The sequence below is a fragment of the Podarcis pityusensis genome (assembly GCF_964106645.2).
Source record: "Podarcis pityusensis genome assembly, chromosome: 16".
Lineage (NCBI taxonomy): Eukaryota > Metazoa > Chordata > Lepidosauria > Squamata > Lacertidae > Podarcis > Podarcis pityusensis.
This window is the reverse complement of record NC_138041.1, coordinates 20,956,272-20,976,086: the sequence shown is the minus strand read 5'-3', so window position 1 is coordinate 20,976,086 and position 19,815 is coordinate 20,956,272. Positions and strand designations below refer to the sequence as shown.

The 19,815-nt window shown below is 44.7% G+C and overlaps 1 protein-coding gene across 2 annotated transcripts in view; it reads left to right on the top strand.

Moving 5' to 3' along the window:
- Window positions 1-19,815, top strand: part of TBX5 (T-box transcription factor 5) — a 47,627-nt gene that overhangs the window by 6,280 nt on the left and 21,532 nt on the right. For both annotated transcript variants that reach the window (XM_080986366.1, XM_080986365.1), the window contains exons 2-5: window positions 1,950-2,130; window positions 6,581-6,675; window positions 12,721-12,840; window positions 14,741-14,888. In XM_080986366.1, coding sequence (XP_080842492.1) covers window positions 1,984-2,130; window positions 6,581-6,675; window positions 12,721-12,840; window positions 14,741-14,888 — 510 coding nt within the window. In that variant the 5' untranslated portion in view covers window positions 1,950-1,983. The remainder of the gene's footprint in view (window positions 1-1,949; window positions 2,131-6,580; window positions 6,676-12,720; window positions 12,841-14,740; window positions 14,889-19,815) is intronic.

Here is a 19,815-nt window from a genome sequence, read left to right as displayed (position 1 = left end):
TTGTAGATACGTACTGTTTTGTTTGGACGCAGAAATGAAAAACCACGGGGCGGGGGCATGGATCGGTAATTGGCCTTTGCTGGAAAAGTGCTTCCCACTTTGGCGGTGCTGGTGGTGGTGGGGGCTATTTTACCAAGGAAATCTTGCCTGGGCCTTTTCGACATGAAATATTTCTGGGCCTTTTCTATATGAAATTGACAAACGCCTTCCAACGGAAGTCCATTGCTACGCTTCCTCCGCGACTGGACGTCTAAGGTCAATACCACTTTCTCTGTTGACCTCGCTGTCTCTGTGTGTACATAGATGTGTGCGCACGAATCTTTCTCTTTGTTTTACGCACGGGTATATATACATATGCTTGCTTTATGAGAACATACAGAATATACATCTGTACACACGGAATATGCATATGCGTGCATACCCATGCTTGTACGTGTACATGTGTAATATTTTGGTTACTATAGAATCTGTGTGCGTACCCAGATGTATGTATGTATATGTATGTCTCTGTGTGCATATATTTGTGTACATATAGAATATGTGTACGTGTCAGTACACTCATGCTTGCGTGTGTGCATGTATATTTTGTGTACGTAAAGAATATGTATTTGTGTGCTAATCAACACACGTGCACACATTGTGCTTCTGCACATATGACACATGTGTGAAAAGGAGGTTAGCAGACGCACTGACCAAACAAAACAAGTGGCTCAAGAATGTGTTGCAGTCTTGGACATCCTTACAAGCCTTAAGCCCCACAGACTTCTCGGGTCTAGCAGCCCAGCAGCCTGAACCTGTGCAAATTTATTCAGAAATAAATCACATTCACTGGAAGGGGTCTCACTCCCCAGTAAGTATCCATGGGGTTATTGCAACCACGGAGACCGCTGGAAGAAAGCTTCATTGATCCAATATGCACACCCAATATACACAAGGGCGCGTACATATAGGTACAGAATGCGATTGCGGTTGTGATGATTCACAGCTCCATTAGCGTATGTACAACGTTGTTCCCGGCACCTCACAGCTACGGGGAACAACGTTGAACTTACCCTTTTCTTGAATCTTCTGGAACTTATTTAAAAAACTGAGTCAAGAATTTGTAAGAACCTAGTTAAATCTGATATTGCAAGTTCACTTTATTTTAGGTAGTTTATAAGTTTTCATGGCACTTTGTAAGTAATTGTCTCACATATTTGATAAATGGTGTAAAATTATTTCTGAACATTAACGGCACAGGTTGCATTTTCCTACCATTAGCGAATGTGGAATTTTACCTCGTATCATATAAGTTTTAAAAGTGTTTGTGTGTTGGGGTGGCCTATGCACGGGAGATTTACGCACAACACAGACACATTTCTGTGTATCTGTAAGACTGGGAACCTGTCGGTGTGAAAAGAAGGTAGACAGCAGAGATCCCCAAACAAGCCTCTCCTCTGGGGCCTGGTCTTTGAAGCGGGGGCAGGCATAGGCCTTTGAGGAACGCGGGTATAACTGGCCTTGAATTGGCAGCCGTGGACCTTCTCTCTCTCGGCCTATCCGCCCATCATTCGGTCTCCCTCGCTCCAGGGCAGGGCCGGATTTAGGTTTGATGAGGCCCTAAGCTACTGAAGGCAATATGTCCGGCTGTCCTTTGTCAACAACAAATAGTCGCCGTTTTTTGTGCTGAATATATGCTATATGGTAATTTATGGACCTTATAGGTATCTAAAGCCATTCGCACATAACAAAATATGTATTTTATCGAAGTGCATCCAGGTTTTTGCCCTTTAAATTTTTGGGGGCCCCCAAGAGAGTGGGGCCCTAAGCTATAGTTTAGCTTATAAATCCAGCACTGTTGCAGTGGCAAAGAGGGGACGCGACCGTGGGTCTCTTCTCCTTCTCTCCACCATCGCCAAGACTCACCACTCTCCTCTCTCTCTCTCTCTCTCTCTCTCGCCGTTGTACAGGAGTGGGGCGGGGGGGGCCTCAGCAGTCTAGAATATGGCGGATGCCGAAGAAGGCTTCGGGCTCCCAGCCACGCCGGTCGACTCAGACACGAAGGAGCTAGCGAGCGACGGGAAGCCGGAGAGTCAGCTGGGCGCCAGCAGCAAACAACCTTCCTCGCCCCAGGCCGCCTTCACCCAACAGGTAAGCCGCCGCACTGGGCAGGAATGGGGGGAGGCAGGGGGGTGGGAATGCTTTGGGAAAGTGGGAACTAATGAGAGGCAACCCCATTACTCCTCCTCTGTTCTTTTAATTCATAATAATAATGGGTTGTGTATCCAAGGACAGTCCTACTCAGAGTAGGCCCATTAAAATCAATAAATATGACGGGGGTCACCTCATTAGGTCTTTTCTGAGTAGGGCTAACGTTTGATGAATGATAATAATAGGTTAGTTAGGTTGCAGTCGCAACAACCCCACTTACCTGGGAGTAGGCCCCATTTAATTCAATTGAGTTACTTCTGAGTAGACGTGGTTAAAACTGCGCTGAACGGTAGTTTCATTTCATTTATTTATTATTCACTGTAAATCCTACCTGTAAGGTTACAGTTGGAGAAAGAGAATACAATGGAATAAGACAAATATAAACACCTCCACCCCAAAAATCACGTGCAATGAAATATATATATATTTGGAGGGATGGAGTCTGGAATGCGCTGATTCTGCTATGCAGAAAGGCGGGCACGGCTATTGACTGAGGGAAACCGTCCTTCGCAAGCAGGAAAATTTGGGGGTACCGTTAAAGGACAGGGAAAATATTCGTATTTGTAATACTCATTCGGATTCATTTCCTGGCTCCCGCCTCAAATACAGTTTGTAGTAGACCTGGTTATGTAAGCCAGCCGCGCAGTCCGCCTCAATCGATCTCGGAATAAACTGCCATCGCCAGATTCTTGCTCACAACCACAATAACTAAGGTCGCTTTGGATAGATTGCGCCCGCAGTAAAATGCAAATACATACGCAGGAGCGCCGCGTCCCACTCTCTCCTCGCTGCGAGGGCGGCGTAAAGGTCGCAGAAAAGGAAGTCGAAAGGGAACTGGGAACGAACCCGGCTTAAATGATCGTGAGGACGCTTCCCGAGATATACGTGTGTGGCGCTAGCACCGGCGAGAGCCGCACGCGAATGAAGAATTAAGTACATTTATTTGCACCCAAACATCAGAGGTTGGAAGGAGAGATGTTTAAGAAAATAAAAAAATAATAATTAAAAGTTCGCGTGTGTAGGGAGTGCCTGAGCGTGCAATACATTTACGACCGCGAGGTTTCCAGCCTTGATCCTTCGGGCTGGGTCTTTCTCTCGTCGTCCCAACATCTGGTTTCTCGAAACCGATCCTCCCTCTCCCTCCAGCCCATTACTGCAAATATATGTGCAGTATGCTCTTGGCTTGGCCGGGAGGACTGGAAATCTACCCTTGCTTCGGCTGCTTCTAGCGAGTTGCTTCGCTGCCGTTTGTGATGGGAGTGAGTCTTTGCTTCAGGATCTTAAAAAAAAACATGCATCGGGATCACGACGCAGAAGCGAGCCCCGCGAAATGGGGTGTGCGCTTTTATTTATATTTAGGTTATTTTGATTTTTAAAAAACGATTTCTCTTTTAGGCATCACAGAACTGGGAAATGAGCATGGCTGCCTTATTCTCATTCTCTCCCTCCCTTCCACGTTATACATTTTAAAGCATGTCCCTCCGCTCCCAAAGGGAATTGTAGTTCACCCCAAAGGGAATTGTAGTTCACTCACTCGCAGACCTACAGGTCCCAGCACCCATAACAAACTAGAGCTCCCAGGATTCTTTGGAGGGGAGTGTGCTTTAAATGTACGGTGGCCTAATCTCTTAGGCTAAAGCAAGCCTCGTTAATTACCATGGATGGCGCTCTCCCCATTCCTACCGTGTTCAGTAGGGCTTATTGGTAGGTAAATGCGCGTATGCGGAGTCCCCGTGTTTACAAGTTACTGGCCAGTTTTTAAACACAAAAATTATGGGAGGGAAGGAGACTGGAAAGATTTATGTGTAAAGGGCATTGAGAACTTTTGCTGTTGGAAAAGTTAGTATAAACATATTCCAAATAAATAAATGACCCAGGTCGACGTTCTAGGCACTTTTAAGGCGCGATCCTATCGCTATCTATTCAGGAATTCGGTGGGGCTTACTCGAGATCAAGTGGGTGTAGGATTGCAGCCTTTCTCAAGCGTTCGTCTCCTCGAACTAGTTCGGACTTACTTCTGAATAAATATGCGTAGGATCGCACTGTCGAGCTCTCCCGGCTTGTGATAGGGAATAAGCCAACGTTCCATTTGTCGAAACGATCCATCAGCATGAAGCTGATGCGCAGCACGGCTGCAACGGTCCAGTCGATTAATCAACTAAAGTGTAGGTTGATTAATCTGCTATTAATCGGCCGGGTCAAATTTTGAACCGTGGGCTTGAGAGCTAAGGGGAACCCTATCCCCTTCTCTCTTTTTTGGGAGGTCCAGTCTGTCAGGGAAGCAAGGCTGATGGGCGGGGGGAGGCAACGCATGCAGGCCCACTCAGAAGTAAATCCCATTGATTCCAATGGGCCTCATAGGATTGCAGTTTTCGAGTTGAACTTTTGCTTCCTAAATGTTACATTTAACCCCCACCTTCGGTAATCCCCAAATGTATTTCCACTGTACCCCTCGGAAATGAGGAACCCAGGAGCGGGGCAGTCCTTTTGCACACTTACCAGGGAGTAAGTCCAGTTGAACAAATAAAGTTTCTCCCGAGTAAACAGGGCTGCCGTCCTAGGCACTGGGTGGGATTGTCCTCTCTGTTGCTTTCCGCGGGCTTAGGCGTGCTCAGCTTTCAACAGGATCACAGTTCTTCAGCAAGGCAATCCTAAATGTGACTACTCAGAAGGAAAACCCCATTGAATTTAATGGGACTTATTCCCGCGGATATGTGCATAGGGTTGTAGCTTAATTGTGTATTCAGTTAAACTGCCTTGGAACCGTCTGGTGAAGGCCGGGTAAGGAAAAACAGGCAAACTGGTTGAACACTGCCCTTAATGACACGGACATATTATTATAATTATCCTTATTTTTTGGGTAGAGATGCAGATATGTAGATGAAGCTGTATCTGGCTAATGGAAATAATAAAATAGCGTGGATGATTATGACAACAGGCGTGTAGGTACATAAGAAAGCCGCGGAGGCGAGTGCGTATTTGTGCAACTTGACCTCCACCGAGTTGGCCTCGTTTCCCAGAACCTGAACCAGAAACGCAGTAGGATAGGAACCGCGTCTTTGTGCCACGTAATCTCAGAGCCAGTGTGGGGTAGCGGTTAGAGCGTTGGACCAGGACCTGGGAGACGGGAGTTCAAATCCCCCGCTCAGCCCTGTGATGCTCACTTGGGTGACCTTGGGCACAGCAGCCCGACGTACCTCGCAGGATTGCTGTGGGGATAAAATGCGGAGGGGGGCGGAAATCACGTAGGCCGCACTGAGCTGGGGGGTGGGGAGGCGGAATATAAATGCAACCAATAAAGGAAACTCTGGAAGGACGTTGGGATGGGCCCGTAAGTGACTGCAAGGCAGAGATAACCTCCTTCTCAGGGGTCAGCTTTTCATCCTCCTCCTCCTCACCCCTCCTTTTTCTCTGCTCTCTCTTCCCCCATCCTACCCCGCTGCCTTTTTTCTCAGGAAAACCTTCCTCGCCTCCGATCCTATTATAGCGCCTGCTATTTTGATGCTCTTGGCTCGGAGCCTATCAGGCCGGCTCCTATCAGAAAAGTTCCAAGCGGCTCTCATGGCCGCTGGCGCTGGGCAGATCTCCGGCCTGGAGCGGCGAAGCGTCTTTGAACATGAGCCGGACTGTCCCGTCTCTCGCCCCCTCCCTCCCTCCCTCCCCTCCCGCCTCGCCATTTCGGGAGATAAAAACCACAAGCCTAGTTTAGGCAAGCCTCTATTCACTGAGAAGGGATAACAGCCGTCGTGGAGTGCAGCCAAGCCCGCTAGCACTCTCTCTCTCGCTCTGGAGGCCGTTTCACACGTTACACAGTCAGAAACTCGGGTTTGCCACCGAGGAGGTACTCTCAGCAGGAGCCACAGCCAACCCCGTCTCCTGGCCGCGTGTGCCTGGAAGAAGCACGCGTCTCTCCCCCGTTTCCACGTTCACTGTTGGCATTTTAGGAACACCCGTGTAACCCGAGCCTATGCGTGTATACTAGGGAACAAGCTACCTTGAAACCAGTGGGATTTGCTCCCAAATCAATCGAAGTTTATCATCATCATCATCAGTAAAGCGGTGGGGGATATACACTTGAAAAGGTGTGGCGTGAAAAAGACATGCCATCAGCTATTGATGGGCGCGGGGAATAAACACCCTTGATATCCCCGTGATTTGGGGAACGGGTACGTCACATTGCATGCTGAAGATCCCGGGTTCGATTCTCAGCCTCTCCAGGTAGGGACTGGGATGCCTCTTGCCTGGAAACCTAGATATCTGCTTCTAGTCAGTGTAGACAACACTGAGATAGATGGACTGCTGGTCTGATTCACTCTAAGGCGCCTTCCCGTGATCTCACCTGCCCTTGCTGTATAATGATTTGCCTGTTGCCATTTGCTCTCCCTTCCAGGGCATGGAGGGAATCAAAGTGTTCTTACACGAGCGAGAATTATGGCTCAAATTTCATGACGTGGGGACCGAAATGATTATAACCAAAGCTGGAAGGTAAGAATCCAGATATTTCTCTTTTTGGGGTGTGGGTGATGGAGCTGGTGGAGAAAGACTCATTATCACTAGATGTGTGCGTGTGTCATGGGCATAGCCAAGATTTTTTTTTGGGGGGGGGCAGACTTTATAATTGGGGGGGGGATGGTAGAAGCGAGTTATCTGAGATGCAGTTGGTCAGTTAGTTAAGTATTTTTATTTATTAACTTGACGCCCATGGTGTGTATTTTAAATTTATTCTCTATATCCTCTTGCCTTTGTGGTTTTCCACCGAGGATGCGTATTGTAGTCTTACCACAATGTTGTAAGCCGTCTCGAGGGTTTTTCTTTTGGTCAAAAGGCGGGGTATGGATATTTTTTAGGTAAGTTAATGGCTTTGTGGAGAAATAAATAAATGAAATTTCGGCCTGATTCCCTAAAAGACGAAGGAACACGATTCATTTGCAGGGCTGTGTGTGTCCTCGGAGGGAGGGGGAGTTCATTTGCGAACCCCATCGAAATTAAAAGAAGCATTTCCGGGTGCGTTATAGTAGCCCGGACGTGCCTTGAAGACTTCTGCCCAGTGAAAAATACGCAGGATCTGATGTCGCATAAAATGCAATATCAGGAGTGACAGCGGAGCTCTCGGAATAGATTTCCTTGCAGGAATATTTCGAAGAATTGACCTTAAGGTTTGTTTCTCCTGAGATTCTCCCCCCCCCCCTTTTAAAACAAGTTTAGGTGCTGCAGCAACTCTTCCAGTTATTTTCGCAGGGTAACCATTGCAATTATCGAGACAAAATGAAACCATTTAAAGGCCCGCCAGTTTCGGTGGCACAATCCTGACCATGTCAGTTCAGAAGTACGTAAGTCCTACTCAGAGTAGATCCACAGAAATGAATGAACGAAGGTTATTTCCATCTGACTAGGACTTAGTGTTTCAACCCAAAGTGTTTCCCCTTTTCTTAATGTGTTTGTTTGTGTGTGTGTCATAAAAGCACAAACAACATTTCGCTCAAGCTTGCTCTGGCTTTGTTAATTAGTTATTTATGTATCAAGTTTAGGGACAGGTGAATGCTTGATATTAACACAGTGAATACTATGTATACCATTAGACTGCGATTCTGCGCGCAATTACTTGCGAGTAAGTTCCACAGAACTTCCGAGTAAAATGCATAGGGTCGTACTACGGGGCTCCGTTGCGCCTCTCAGTTTTGCGCGCGCGTTATAGGCACAGTAAGAGATTTGGCATGTTTTCATTTATATATATATATATATGCGCAAATCTAGACCCAATGACACCAAAACAATCAGATCTGAACAGGGTCCTTCATAAACTATTTGGCCTCCTCGCCTCTATATTTACCATAGTATAACTCGCAAGGGCGCTATCTCTACCTCTCAGTGTTGAGGAAAAAACTGTGTTTTGATCCCGCCTCCAGTTATGGTGTTCCCAAAACACTCTCCACCACAAGCGCTGGAGGTTATGCTTTAAGGTTCAGTTTCTACTCCAGCTTTGAAATTAGTCCTGTTGAAATGAATGGCAGGGTCTGACTGGAAGATTCTGCGTTTGAGGAGTTTAGGATTTGCTGCAGTTTATTCTCTGTTTCCGTTTCAGAACACAATGTTGTTTCTCCCCCTCCCCCTCGTATAATTATATTATATTATAATATTATATTATATTATATTATATTATATTATATTATATTATATTATATTATATTATATTATATTATATTATATTATCTAAGTCTGCTATAAGAATGCTTTAGAATTAAGATGGATAACTATAATCACTATTGGTTACTAGCCACCCTGGCTATGTTGTACCTCCACCGCTAGAGGCAGTATGCTCCAGGTACAGTACTAGTTTCAGGAAACGATAGGCGGGGAGAGTACTGTTGCGCTCAGATCCTGCATATAAGCTCCCCATGGGCATCTTGCTCCCCCCCAGTTATAATTTATTACATTTTCAAAAAAATCATATATACATTCCAATGCATAATATTTTTTTCTGTTTTGTCGACTTCCCACCCCATTTTCCATTTTTTTGTTGCTTCCCCTTGCTGTAACCTTTCATCTCTCTCTTATACCATAACAACAATGCAATAATGTTTAATTCCTTCTGTTGCTCTTGTTCAAATCCTGCTTGCAAACTCATCATACTATAATATTTCTTTAAATAGTCCAAAAAAGGCTTCCATCCTTCCACAAAACAGTCATCATTAGGTTCACTTATTTTAGCTGTTAACTTTGCCAATTCCATGTTGTCCATCACTTTACTTATCCATTCTTCTTGGGCAGGAACTTTTTCCTTCCAAATTTGTGCATAGAGAATTCTGGCTGCTGCTGGTTGTATTTTTTAACTGCCCTGTGATCTTCGGATTAAGGGCAGTATGCAATTTTAATAAATAAATAAAATAATAGATGGGCCGTTGCCTGATCCACTAGGATTCTTCATACATTCTTACGTATAAGCATTCATTAGCGAATGGAGCATTGATTAGTTCACATCCATTGCATCAGCCGCAGGGGGAAGAAGAGAGCAAAGTTCTACTGCAGTTTTGGTGACCCTGCTGCCACTCACTTCTAAGTTCTGAGGATGCAAAGAACTGCTTAGTGGCACAGTTTATCTTAGCAAACAGGATTTTCAGGCACCCCTCCCTGCTTTTTATATACAGTGACTACCATTGGTTTCCCACTGTCTTAGCATGTCCATTTAAATTTCCATCTCAAAAGCAGTTCAGGAACATAGGAAGTGGTCATCCATTGAATCAAACCCTTGGTCCATCTAGCTCTGTATTTTCTACATGGGCAGGAAATGATTCAATTCAAGATGTCAGGTGGGGGACATTCCAGATCCTACCTGGAGATGCTGGGGATTGAACCTGGGACCTTTTGGATGCAAGGCAAATGCTGTACCACTAAGCTACAGCCCTTATTCATGTTTACCATGTGGCGCAGTGTATATGCCTTTGTGGAGGAGAAGCAGAGTCCGAGGAAATCTTATACCTGTCTACCTGGAAGTAAATCTGATTTGGTTCAGTTGGACTCACTTCCAGGTACAGGATTGCAGCCTTTGGTTCCTTCCATTTCTAGATTTATTGTTAATTGGATTCTGGCCTAGAATTGAAATAGAAAAAAAGAGACAATTATACAGTTTCAAACAAGTTTATTCCTGTGATTCTTTTGGAGGAACCTTATAGACAAGTTGTGTTGTATTGTGTTGTGTGTATATATGGGAGTTATTGGGTTGTTGTTTTTATTTTGATTATATAATTTATGGTTTCGTATTTTGATTTCGTTCTGTGAACAGCCCTGAGACCTCCAGGTATAGGACAGTATATAAATTCAATTAATAATAATAATAATAATAATAATAATAATATGTAATATGTACTCATATATACTCAATGTTATGTATGTATATTGCATATAATTTTTATGCAGTGAAGTATATTTTATAGAAATAGTTTATATATGCAAATGTACATGCACACATGCAAACATATAATTATATCCATAGGTCTGTTGCAGCAAGAGTCTTAAAGACTTTTAAATTTAAAAAGGAAGAGCATTTATAAAGTATGTTTTAGAAGTGCGATTTTATTCAGTATAATTTTGGATGCCATAGAAGTGTTTTAAAGTCTCTTGCTTGTGTTCATTGATATTGTAATAGATCTGTGGTGCTAAGATGTTTAAGTATAGTAAATGTTAGGATTTAATTAGAACTTGTATGCTATAACTGGGATATGTTATAAGGCAGTCTCAATGTGTATTAGAAAGGAAGTTATGGAAGGGGGTTGAGGTGTTTAAATCGTGCTTATGTGTAAAGACTGTGCTTGGACTTTGAGAATGTAATCAAGATCCATACGCATTGGAATGTGTGTTCCTACTTCTGAGCACCAGCAATTAGCGTGTGAAGAGTTAATTAACCTATGTAAATGTCCTAAGTGTGTCTTTAACTGTAGTCAGTCAACAAGTGTTGATGGTCAGGAGAACTCCTTTGTTAGGTGACACCTGAGGGGGTTAATCATTAGTATTTCAAAGCATCAAAAGAACTGACCATTAGAATGCAATAATAATAAAGGAATAAAGGAGGCTTAGTGTTTAGGAGCAACAGAATGAGGAGAGATGCCTTAGACTGGAGTGCTGCACTGCGGTGGGGAGCAAACCGCTCTTGAGATGACCATGCTGTAAGATCTGGACTCTGTCCATGCAGACTGAAGGAGTAAATGTGTGAATATATAGTATTTCTTAAAGCTGTGACAGTCTCTGTCATGTCTTCAATTCTCCAAAGGAGCCCAATGGGCTCTTGCCTCTGCTTGGCAGAGAGAGGGGCAGGCACCCAACTTTTGTAAACAATATAAACATAACTGTTAATCTCAGGGTTGTGGGTTCGAGTCCCACATTGGGTGAAAGATTCTTGCATTGTAGGGGGTTGGACTAGATGACCCTGTGGTCCCTTCCAACTCTACAAATCTATGTTTCTGTGAATCTGTTAGTCTTTAATGCTTAACAAGCCTTCTTGTTGCTTTCCACATAGTTTTTTTAAAGTTATTTTTACAGCAGTACACTTACAAAATACAATTGCAAATACAATTGCAGAGAAGCTTACAGAAATCAGTAGTAAGACAGGTGTGCAATCTGAAAGACACAACATGCAAGGAAAAATGGAGAGAGACGAAGGAAGAAAAAAACAAAACAAAAACAAGTTCCACCAGTAGCTCTTAAAATTCCAGTCCTCCTCCTCCTTCTGCTCCCCAACTGCTAAGGAGGACATCTGTCTAAACCCCTGAGAATTGCTGCCAGTTAGTGTGTTGACAATAATGAGCTAGATGGGCCAATGGTCTTACTCATAATAAGGCAGCTTCCTATGTCTTAGGGACATGGCCGTAGCTCAGTGGTAGAGCATCTGCTTTATGTGCAGAAGGTCCCAGGTTTGATCCCTGGTACCTCCAGTAGGTTTAAGGACACCTGCCTGAAACCCTTGAGAGTTGCTGCCAGTCAGTGGGTGTAGATAATGCTGAGCTAGATGACCAACAACCCAACTTGGTAAAAAGCAGTTTCCTATCCTCCTACCCTTCCTTGTGAGTTGCATTGCCTTGTAAGGACCAGCCAGAGACCTTCATGGCTATGTTGAGCACTCTGAACCAGGGATTGGGAAGCTAGGGCTCCAATTCCCATCCAGCATGGCCAGTGGTCATTTTATAGCTCAGCGGGTGGCACTGTGGGTTAAACCACAGAGCCTAGGACTTGCCGATCAGAAGGTTGGCAGTTCGAATCCCTGCAACGGGGTGAGCTCTCATTGCCTGGTTCCTGCTCCTGCCCACCTAGCAGTTCAAAAGCATGTCAAAGTGTAAGTAGATAAATAGGTACCACTCTGGTGGGAAGGTAAACGGCGTTTCCGTGCACGGCTCTGGTTCGCCAGAAGCGGCTTAGTCATGCTGGCCACATGACCCGGAAGCTGTACGCCGGCTCCCTTGGCCAATAAAGCGAGATGAGTGTTGCAACTCCAGAGTGGACCATGACTGGACCTAATGGTCAGGGGTCCCTTTACCTTCACCTTAACATCTTGGAGGCCACAAGCTCCCCACCTCTGATAGCTCTTTGTTCTATTTTGGAAACTGTATGATAGCATTTTGTTTTCACTTGGTTTTGCTTTGGGCTGTTTAAATTACTTTGCGAATTTTACTCAGGATTTAGAAGTGCTGAATTCTGGTTAGAGAGTGCTATAAATTACACAGATGCATGGGTGAGAAATTATTTAAAGGCCCATGCATCTGTGTAATTTATAGCACTCTCTAACCAGAATTCAGCACTTCTAAATCCTGAGTAAAATTCGCAGTAGCAGGGTATACTTATGAGTAAATGCTTAAGATTGCAGCTGTAAGAGAACTTACTGGTGGATCATACCCCTTAATGATAACAGGACCTCATATGAAATATTTACTTTCTGGTTCTCAGTCTTGGTTATACTATGAAAGACTGTAATTGCAATTTGTTCCAGAACAAACGTTTTCAGATCTCTGCTAATATTTACATGTCTTTTTCTTTCCTTTTTAGGCGCATGTTCCCCAGCTACAAGGTGAAAGTGACGGGACTCAACCCAAAAACAAAGTACATCCTGTTAATGGATATTGTCCCCTCTGATGACCACAGATACAAATTTGCAGATAATAAATGGTATGCAGCCTAATTCTGTTTTGGAGATAGGGCAAAAACCATGCAAGATTAAAGGGCTGAAAACAAAATCTATACAGAGCAAAGCCAAAAGGGGCAATTGCTCTTTGGTGTGGTGTGGGATACCCTGCTCCTTGGACTAAGAACATTTGTCTATACATTAAAGCAGAGTTGAGGAAACCACAGGCTGAGGGTGGCCCTTTAGGCCTCTCTATCTGGCCCTTGGAACTCTTCACAGACCCCACCCGTTACTGGCTCTGCTTTGCACCTTGAGTGGTTTTCCTTGGCTGGAAGATGTGCTCTCATAATGCCTCTCATTTGCCTGGCTGGAGCATAGAGCAGTACAAAGCAAAGCAGTCCAAAATTCAGCCATTTTGCATTGTGTGTAGGGACAGCTCTAAATACTGGGTGGCACACAGCTGAATGACACTGTTGGGTAGGTCTGTACCACTCCAGACTTCAGGTAGGACAATACCATTCTTGTCATCTTTCAAATCCACCAGACTTTGCACATTCAAGAATGTGATTCCTTCAGCTGTAGCACGTAATAGGGCAGTCTGTTCTGTCAGTGGAGGTGAGTCCATTAAGGCAAGTAGGGGCAATGCCCCATCAAACTAAGTCTGTCCTCTGCCAGCCTCCGCCTGCCCACCTCCTTACAATCAGCCTCATGGGTAGTGCTGGCTGTCAGCGTCCTCCTCCTTAGTCTCATAAAATTCAGCAGAGAGTATGGTGGGGACAAAACCAGAATGAATTGGCTCTACCTATCATAGACCAGGGGGATGCGGGTGGTGCTGTGGGTTAAACCACAGAGCCTAGGACTTGCTGATCAGAAGGTTGGCAGTTCAAATCTCTGCGACGGGGTGAGCTCCCTGCCAACCTAGAAGTTCAAAAGCACGTCAAAGTGCAAGTAGATAAATAGGTACTGCTCCGGCGGGAAGGTAAATGGCGTTTCCGTGCGCTGCTCTGGTTCGCCAGAAGTGGCTTAGTCCTGCTGGCCACATGACCCAGAAGCTGTACACCGGCTCCCTCGGCCAATAAAGCAAGATGAGCGCCGCAACCCCAGAGTCAGTCACAACTGGACCTAATGGTCAGGGGTCCCTTTACCTTTACCTTTATCATAGACCAGGCACAGGCAAACTTGGCCCTCCAGTTGTTTTGGGACTACAGTTCCCATCATCCCTGACCACAGGTCCTGTTAGTTAGGGATGATGGGAGTTGTAGTCCCAAAATATCTGGAGGGCCGAGTTTGCCTATGTCTGTCATAGACCAATCAGTAACTCCACCAGGCATTTTCTCTGGCTCCCTCTACTGTTGGCCTCCGTGCCTTCCATCCTACTAGTCCCAATCAGCAGCAGTCTCTACTGCATTTCATGACTTCAGGACTCTACCACTCCTCTCTGCTGTATGTTATCACTGTCATTATCATTATTGTCATCTGTAATGTGGTACAGTCTATTGTACCACCTCCAGACTCTACCACTTCAGCTACTGCAAAATTAGTGAAGGGATGGGGCATGTCTGAGGAATAGGACTGGGAGGGAAAAGCCATTCAACAATTCTTCTCTTTCTCTGGGTTGATTCACAATTACATTTTGCCCCACTCTTTCCTGGCACAGATTTGTGCTTAAAAGCTCCGTGTCCAAGCAGTTGCTGTTGGTTTTTGCCCTGGAGCTTTCCGTGCAAAAGCTTTAAAAAGCAGGGTTTCATGGGTTACTCTCTGGAGCAAAAAAAAGGGCACTTGGACATATAACTTTAAAGCATGGGCCATGCCTGGAAAGAGTGGAGGAAAGATATGTGCGGATAAGCCACTCTTCCCTCCTCTGATTTGCAACATTTTCTGATTTTCTAATGTAGTTGAGAGAATAAAACAAAACACCAAACCCACTGTGTTGATTTTGGTTAGGTCAGTGACTGGGAAAGCTGAGCCTGCCATGCCGGGAAGATTATATGTGCACCCGGACTCGCCAGCCACTGGGGCCCATTGGATGAGGCAGCTGGTCTCCTTCCAAAAGCTCAAGCTGACCAACAACCATCTTGACCCATTTGGCCATGTAAGTACCTGGCAGATTTAATTTCATATTGGCTGATACAGACTGACATTGGAGCTCTCGTCAAAACTAAACAAACTCCAGCTTTTCAATCAGAGCTTAATTGGATCCATACATATACACCACAATAGGATTTAGCAATCTTAAGCTCCTGTTATACGATATCACGGATGGTGACTCTAAACACCTGCAGAGTGCCTTTCGTTTGTCACTGAGGAATCGCAGCCACTCCCAGTAACAGGGAAGAGATTGAGAAGCTGCGACCTAGCTGTTGTTAAGACTACAACTCCCATCAGGCCAAGGCAGTGAGATGAAAGGTCAGGGACCATGGGAGTTGTAGTCCAATGACACCCAGAGGGTCACAGGTTTTCCCCATCCCTGGTTTAGGGGTAAAAACTTCTAGGCAGCCTTGCATACCTTCTTCTCATTTTAGAAAGTAGACATTTTGGGCCATGATCCAATGGCAACAACAGAGAAGGTGGATATAAACTTTCACTTGATTTCACTTTGTGCCAGATTGCAACCTAGATTACGGGTGGATAACCTGTGACCTTCCAGATGCTGATGGTCTAAAACTCTCGCCATCCTGGCAGGGACTGATGGGATTTAAAGTCTGACAACATCTGGAGGTCCACAGGCTCGCCACTCCTTGCCAAGATAGATAAATCGATGGCGAGTAAACCCCAATGAATTCTCAGTTGAGTAGCTTGGGTGCTGGGTAAGGGCATGTGCCTGTTGTGGCTTAGACTGTGTACATCCTGTATCTTTAAAGCACATTTGAAGCACAGTCTCATCCTTAAACAATTCTGGGATCTATAGTTTACCCCTCGCAGATTTACAATTCCTAGCAACCCTTCATAAACTATGGTGCCCAGAATTCTTTGAGGAGTAAAACATACTTTGAAGCTAGAGTGCATATGCAGCGCTTGCAAAGGAAAATGAGTTTATTTTAAAAACTACCTTTATTTCAGAATTGCAACTAATATTTCTGCTGGTGAGGGGGATATGGGTCAAGGAGTTCTCTGACTGCAAAAAAGGGAAGCCTAAGACAACATATGCTAACAAGATGTCGTATCTAATAAAGCTGACATTATGCATATTGTATTATTTATGGGATTTGGAGTTTATAAAATAATGAAGTAGAAACAATGTAGAAAATTATTGTTTTATATGTTCACTTGGTAAGAAAGTCTCTTGATTTATCTGTGCTTCCACTGCTCTGTTATTTTCTTTCATGTACACCTCTACACATATTGCTTGAAGGCTGATTTCTCAAAGGGGAATAACAGAATTGTAGAGTTGGAAGGGAGGGTCATCTAGTCCAACCCCCTGCAATGCCTGAATCTTTTGCCCAATGTGGGGTTCAAACCCACAACCCTGAGATTAAGAGTCTCATGCTTTACCAACTGAGCTATCCCAGTAGCATGTTCTAAGCCTCCAAATGCCCTGGGAATTATTCTTATGCTCAAGCCTCAACCTAGGGATGGGGGTGGGGTGGGGGGGACGAGAGAGAAATTGAACTGCGGTCTCATTTAAAGGGGAACTGACTTAATTCACCCTTTCTGACATGAGACACAGCTATCCTCCAAAATTTGCACTTTCCTGAACGTTGAGATGTTCTAACCAAGTACAAAAATGCATATATTTGGGTAAGGTGTATGGAAGAATGCATTATGTTAGTGAAAAATAACATGCAGCAATGCATTATATTTGGGAATGCTGCTTTGCAAAAGTGTGTCTTTTAACCAAAATTGCATACAAACGTGTGTACATTAGGATAAATTCACACAAAAATGCTGATACATTTTCTGACATTAAAAAAAAATCTCAAAGTGTTGTGGAGAACTGAATTTAAATTAAAAAAGGAGAGAGACAAACAGAGAGAAACTGAAATTGACAGATTCACCCACTCCCTACCTAAAACATAGGTCTCTTCTAATCTCAGATGGGTGGAGGCAGAGGGAGAATGTGATATTTTTCAACAATGAGAAAGCTCCTCTGTGTATGATCAGAGACAGCCTGCACTGCATTCTTATCATTCAACCATATATTGTTTACTGTCCTTTCCCAGCACTGAAAACAGGTTGCTGTGGACAGAGGTGTAGCAAGGGCAGGTGGTACCCAGTGCAATTTTTTTTTGTCAACCCCTCCCCCCCCATTACAATTTTTGGGAACATTGCCCAGAGTTGCTGACCACTTTTTAGGGAGGGCTGGCCGCAAAACAGATACAGGGGTGCCAGTGCTGCCCACCAATTTTGAAAATCCAACCACCTATCGCATAAAACTGCCCGCCGGGGATGCGAGCGCTGACCGCTGGGGGTGTGTGAACGCCACCCGCTGGAGGAGGGGGAGGCTGATCGCTGGCCATATTTGCGTGATCAGCTGCTGTAATTTCACGACGGTCGCGTCAATCGTGAAAATCAGCCTGCTGGGAATGGGGATTTTGTCACCCCCCCCAGGCATGACACCCGGTCAGACTGCACCCCTGCACCCCCCTTGCAATGCCCCTGGCCTGTGGAATCACAAAAGAACAGAATTGGAAGAGGGCCTCTGAACTAGTACAGTGGTACCTCAGGTTAAAGATGCTTCAGGTTACAGATGCTTCAGGTTACAGACGCTTCAGGTTACAGACTCCGCTAACCCAGAAATAGTACTTCGGGTTAAGAACTTTGCTTCAGGATGAGAACAGAAATCGTGTGGCGGCAGTGGGAGGCCCCATTAGCTAAAGTGGTACCTCAGGTTAAGAACAGTTTCAGGTTAAGAACGGACCTCCAGAACGAATTAAGTTCTTAACCCGAAGTACCACTGTACTCCAGTCTGGTGCCCTGCTTAAGTACAGGACCTGCTATTCAAGATACAGCTGCAGCAGCTCTGACAGCTGGTGGTCCAGCACCTTTTGAAATATCCCCAGCAAAGGAGAGCCCACTGTCTCCTGTGGAGGTCTGTTCTGCTGTGGAACCACTCTTCCTGCTAGGAGGCTTCTGTTGATGCTTAGCTAAAATCCCCTGCAGTTCTAGCCTCTCCCTCCAGAGCAGGCTTCCTCAACCTCGGCCCTCCAGATGTTTTGAGACTACAATTCCCATCATCCCTGACCACTGGTCCTGCTAGCTAGGGATCATGGGAGTTGTAGGCCAAAAACATCTGGAGGGCCGAGGTTGAGGAAGCCTGCTCTAGGGTAATGGAGGACATTTTTCAATTGAGGTCCGCATGCTTTTGCTGCCTACTGTAGACTGACTGCCAGAGCAGCAGCAGCAGCAGCAGCAGCAGCAGCAGCAGCAGCAGCGAGAGAGTGCATTAATGCTCAAATTCTTTCCACTAAGCTGAGGCTGACAGCTGAAATGCCGAGGGATGGGCGGCCGGGAAGCCTGAGCCAGGAAGGTGTTTAACAGTGAATAAAGTTGGTCTTAATTTGATGGAAGTGTGCTTGATGCATCTTGGTGGCAGCCGCGCCCTGTCAACAGTTGGCTCTAATTGAGCTCCGGCTGCACAAGTGGTGCCTGCAGACACGTGGAGGGGAGATGTGAGATGAAATGGGAGACAGCAGCGCCTTGTAAACAAGGATCTGTACAATGTGCTAACTGATCTAGTAACCCAGATTGAAGTGCAGCCGCCCAGCCCAGGTTACAGTTTGAATTAATCCTCATGCCTCGCTGGACTGACATCACACACACAAATACACACACACAGAGTATTCTAGTCCGAGATTAATTTTAGCTGTGCATGTCTTGGACTTAGCTTCAGAACCTATTTTTGGTGTTAGACTTTAAGGAGGAATCAGAGCATGTACAGAAAGCCGCCTCCTCTCCTCCTCCTTTTCTTTTTTAAGGATTGCAATCCTAAACTTATTTATTAAGGGATTCAGGTCTATTGTACACAATGGGACTTGTTTCTGAGCAAACAGGCATGAGAATGTGTTGTGATTAATTATAAATTGCTTCTAAATTATCTTCGACTAAGGGCAACAATTTCTAGTTAGTCACATGCCGTGCCTTCTCTTGTTATAACCTTGAACAGTGCAATCCTATAATGTCCTTTCAGAAGTCTGACCTACTGCCTGACCCAGGGACTTACGGGCAAGCAAGCAAAAGCGTATAGGATTGCAACCTTTTTGTAAAACGCTTTGAGGTTTTTGAAGTTTCCCCCTTACCATTAAGCAGTGCATAAATCTTATGAAATAAAGAAACAACCCCGAAACATCGAAGAATCTTGTGGCACCTTTAAGACAAATGTATTATAGTATAATAATAATAATAATAATAATAATAATAATTGTTAGCCGTAAACACGCGACAAAACCTTTCATTGGCTTTGCTGCAATAGACGAGGGTGAAATCTACACACATATAAAAAACGTTGTGAAAATGCCTTTTTTAAAAAAAATTTTTTTTTGAAAAATTTATTGAATTTCCCATAGCTCACTGTCACCATCTAGTGTCACATTTGCATATTGCACTTTACAACACACTTAAAACGTCTTATTTGCAGCTGTATAGCTGAGTCCTAAGGCAGCTAGCCCTCTGGAAACAGTTACAACCTTAGCCTCAAACATTTAATAGCTAAATGGCATGTTTGTGTGTGAAAGACTACAGTTAAGGAAGCGTGATCCTTCTTTTAAAATATTTAGATATCGCTGTCAGTCAGAATAGATTCCAGGGCAGACTGCAAACCTTTACAACTATATCAACCAGACAAAAACACAAATTAGAAACAAGCTGTAGATTCATGATAGAAAGAACAGAAATACTTAAATTGCTTGAGGTATGACTTGGTAGCCCTGCAAATATATCTCTCTATACTAGGTGTGGGGAACCTGTGACCAGTGGAAGCCAGTCCATTAGGACACATGAAGAGCTGCCCCCCCCCCAGCCCCATTCTGCCCTCAGCCAGTCTCCACCTGCTTTCCTTGCTGGTTATAACCAGATCAGACCCA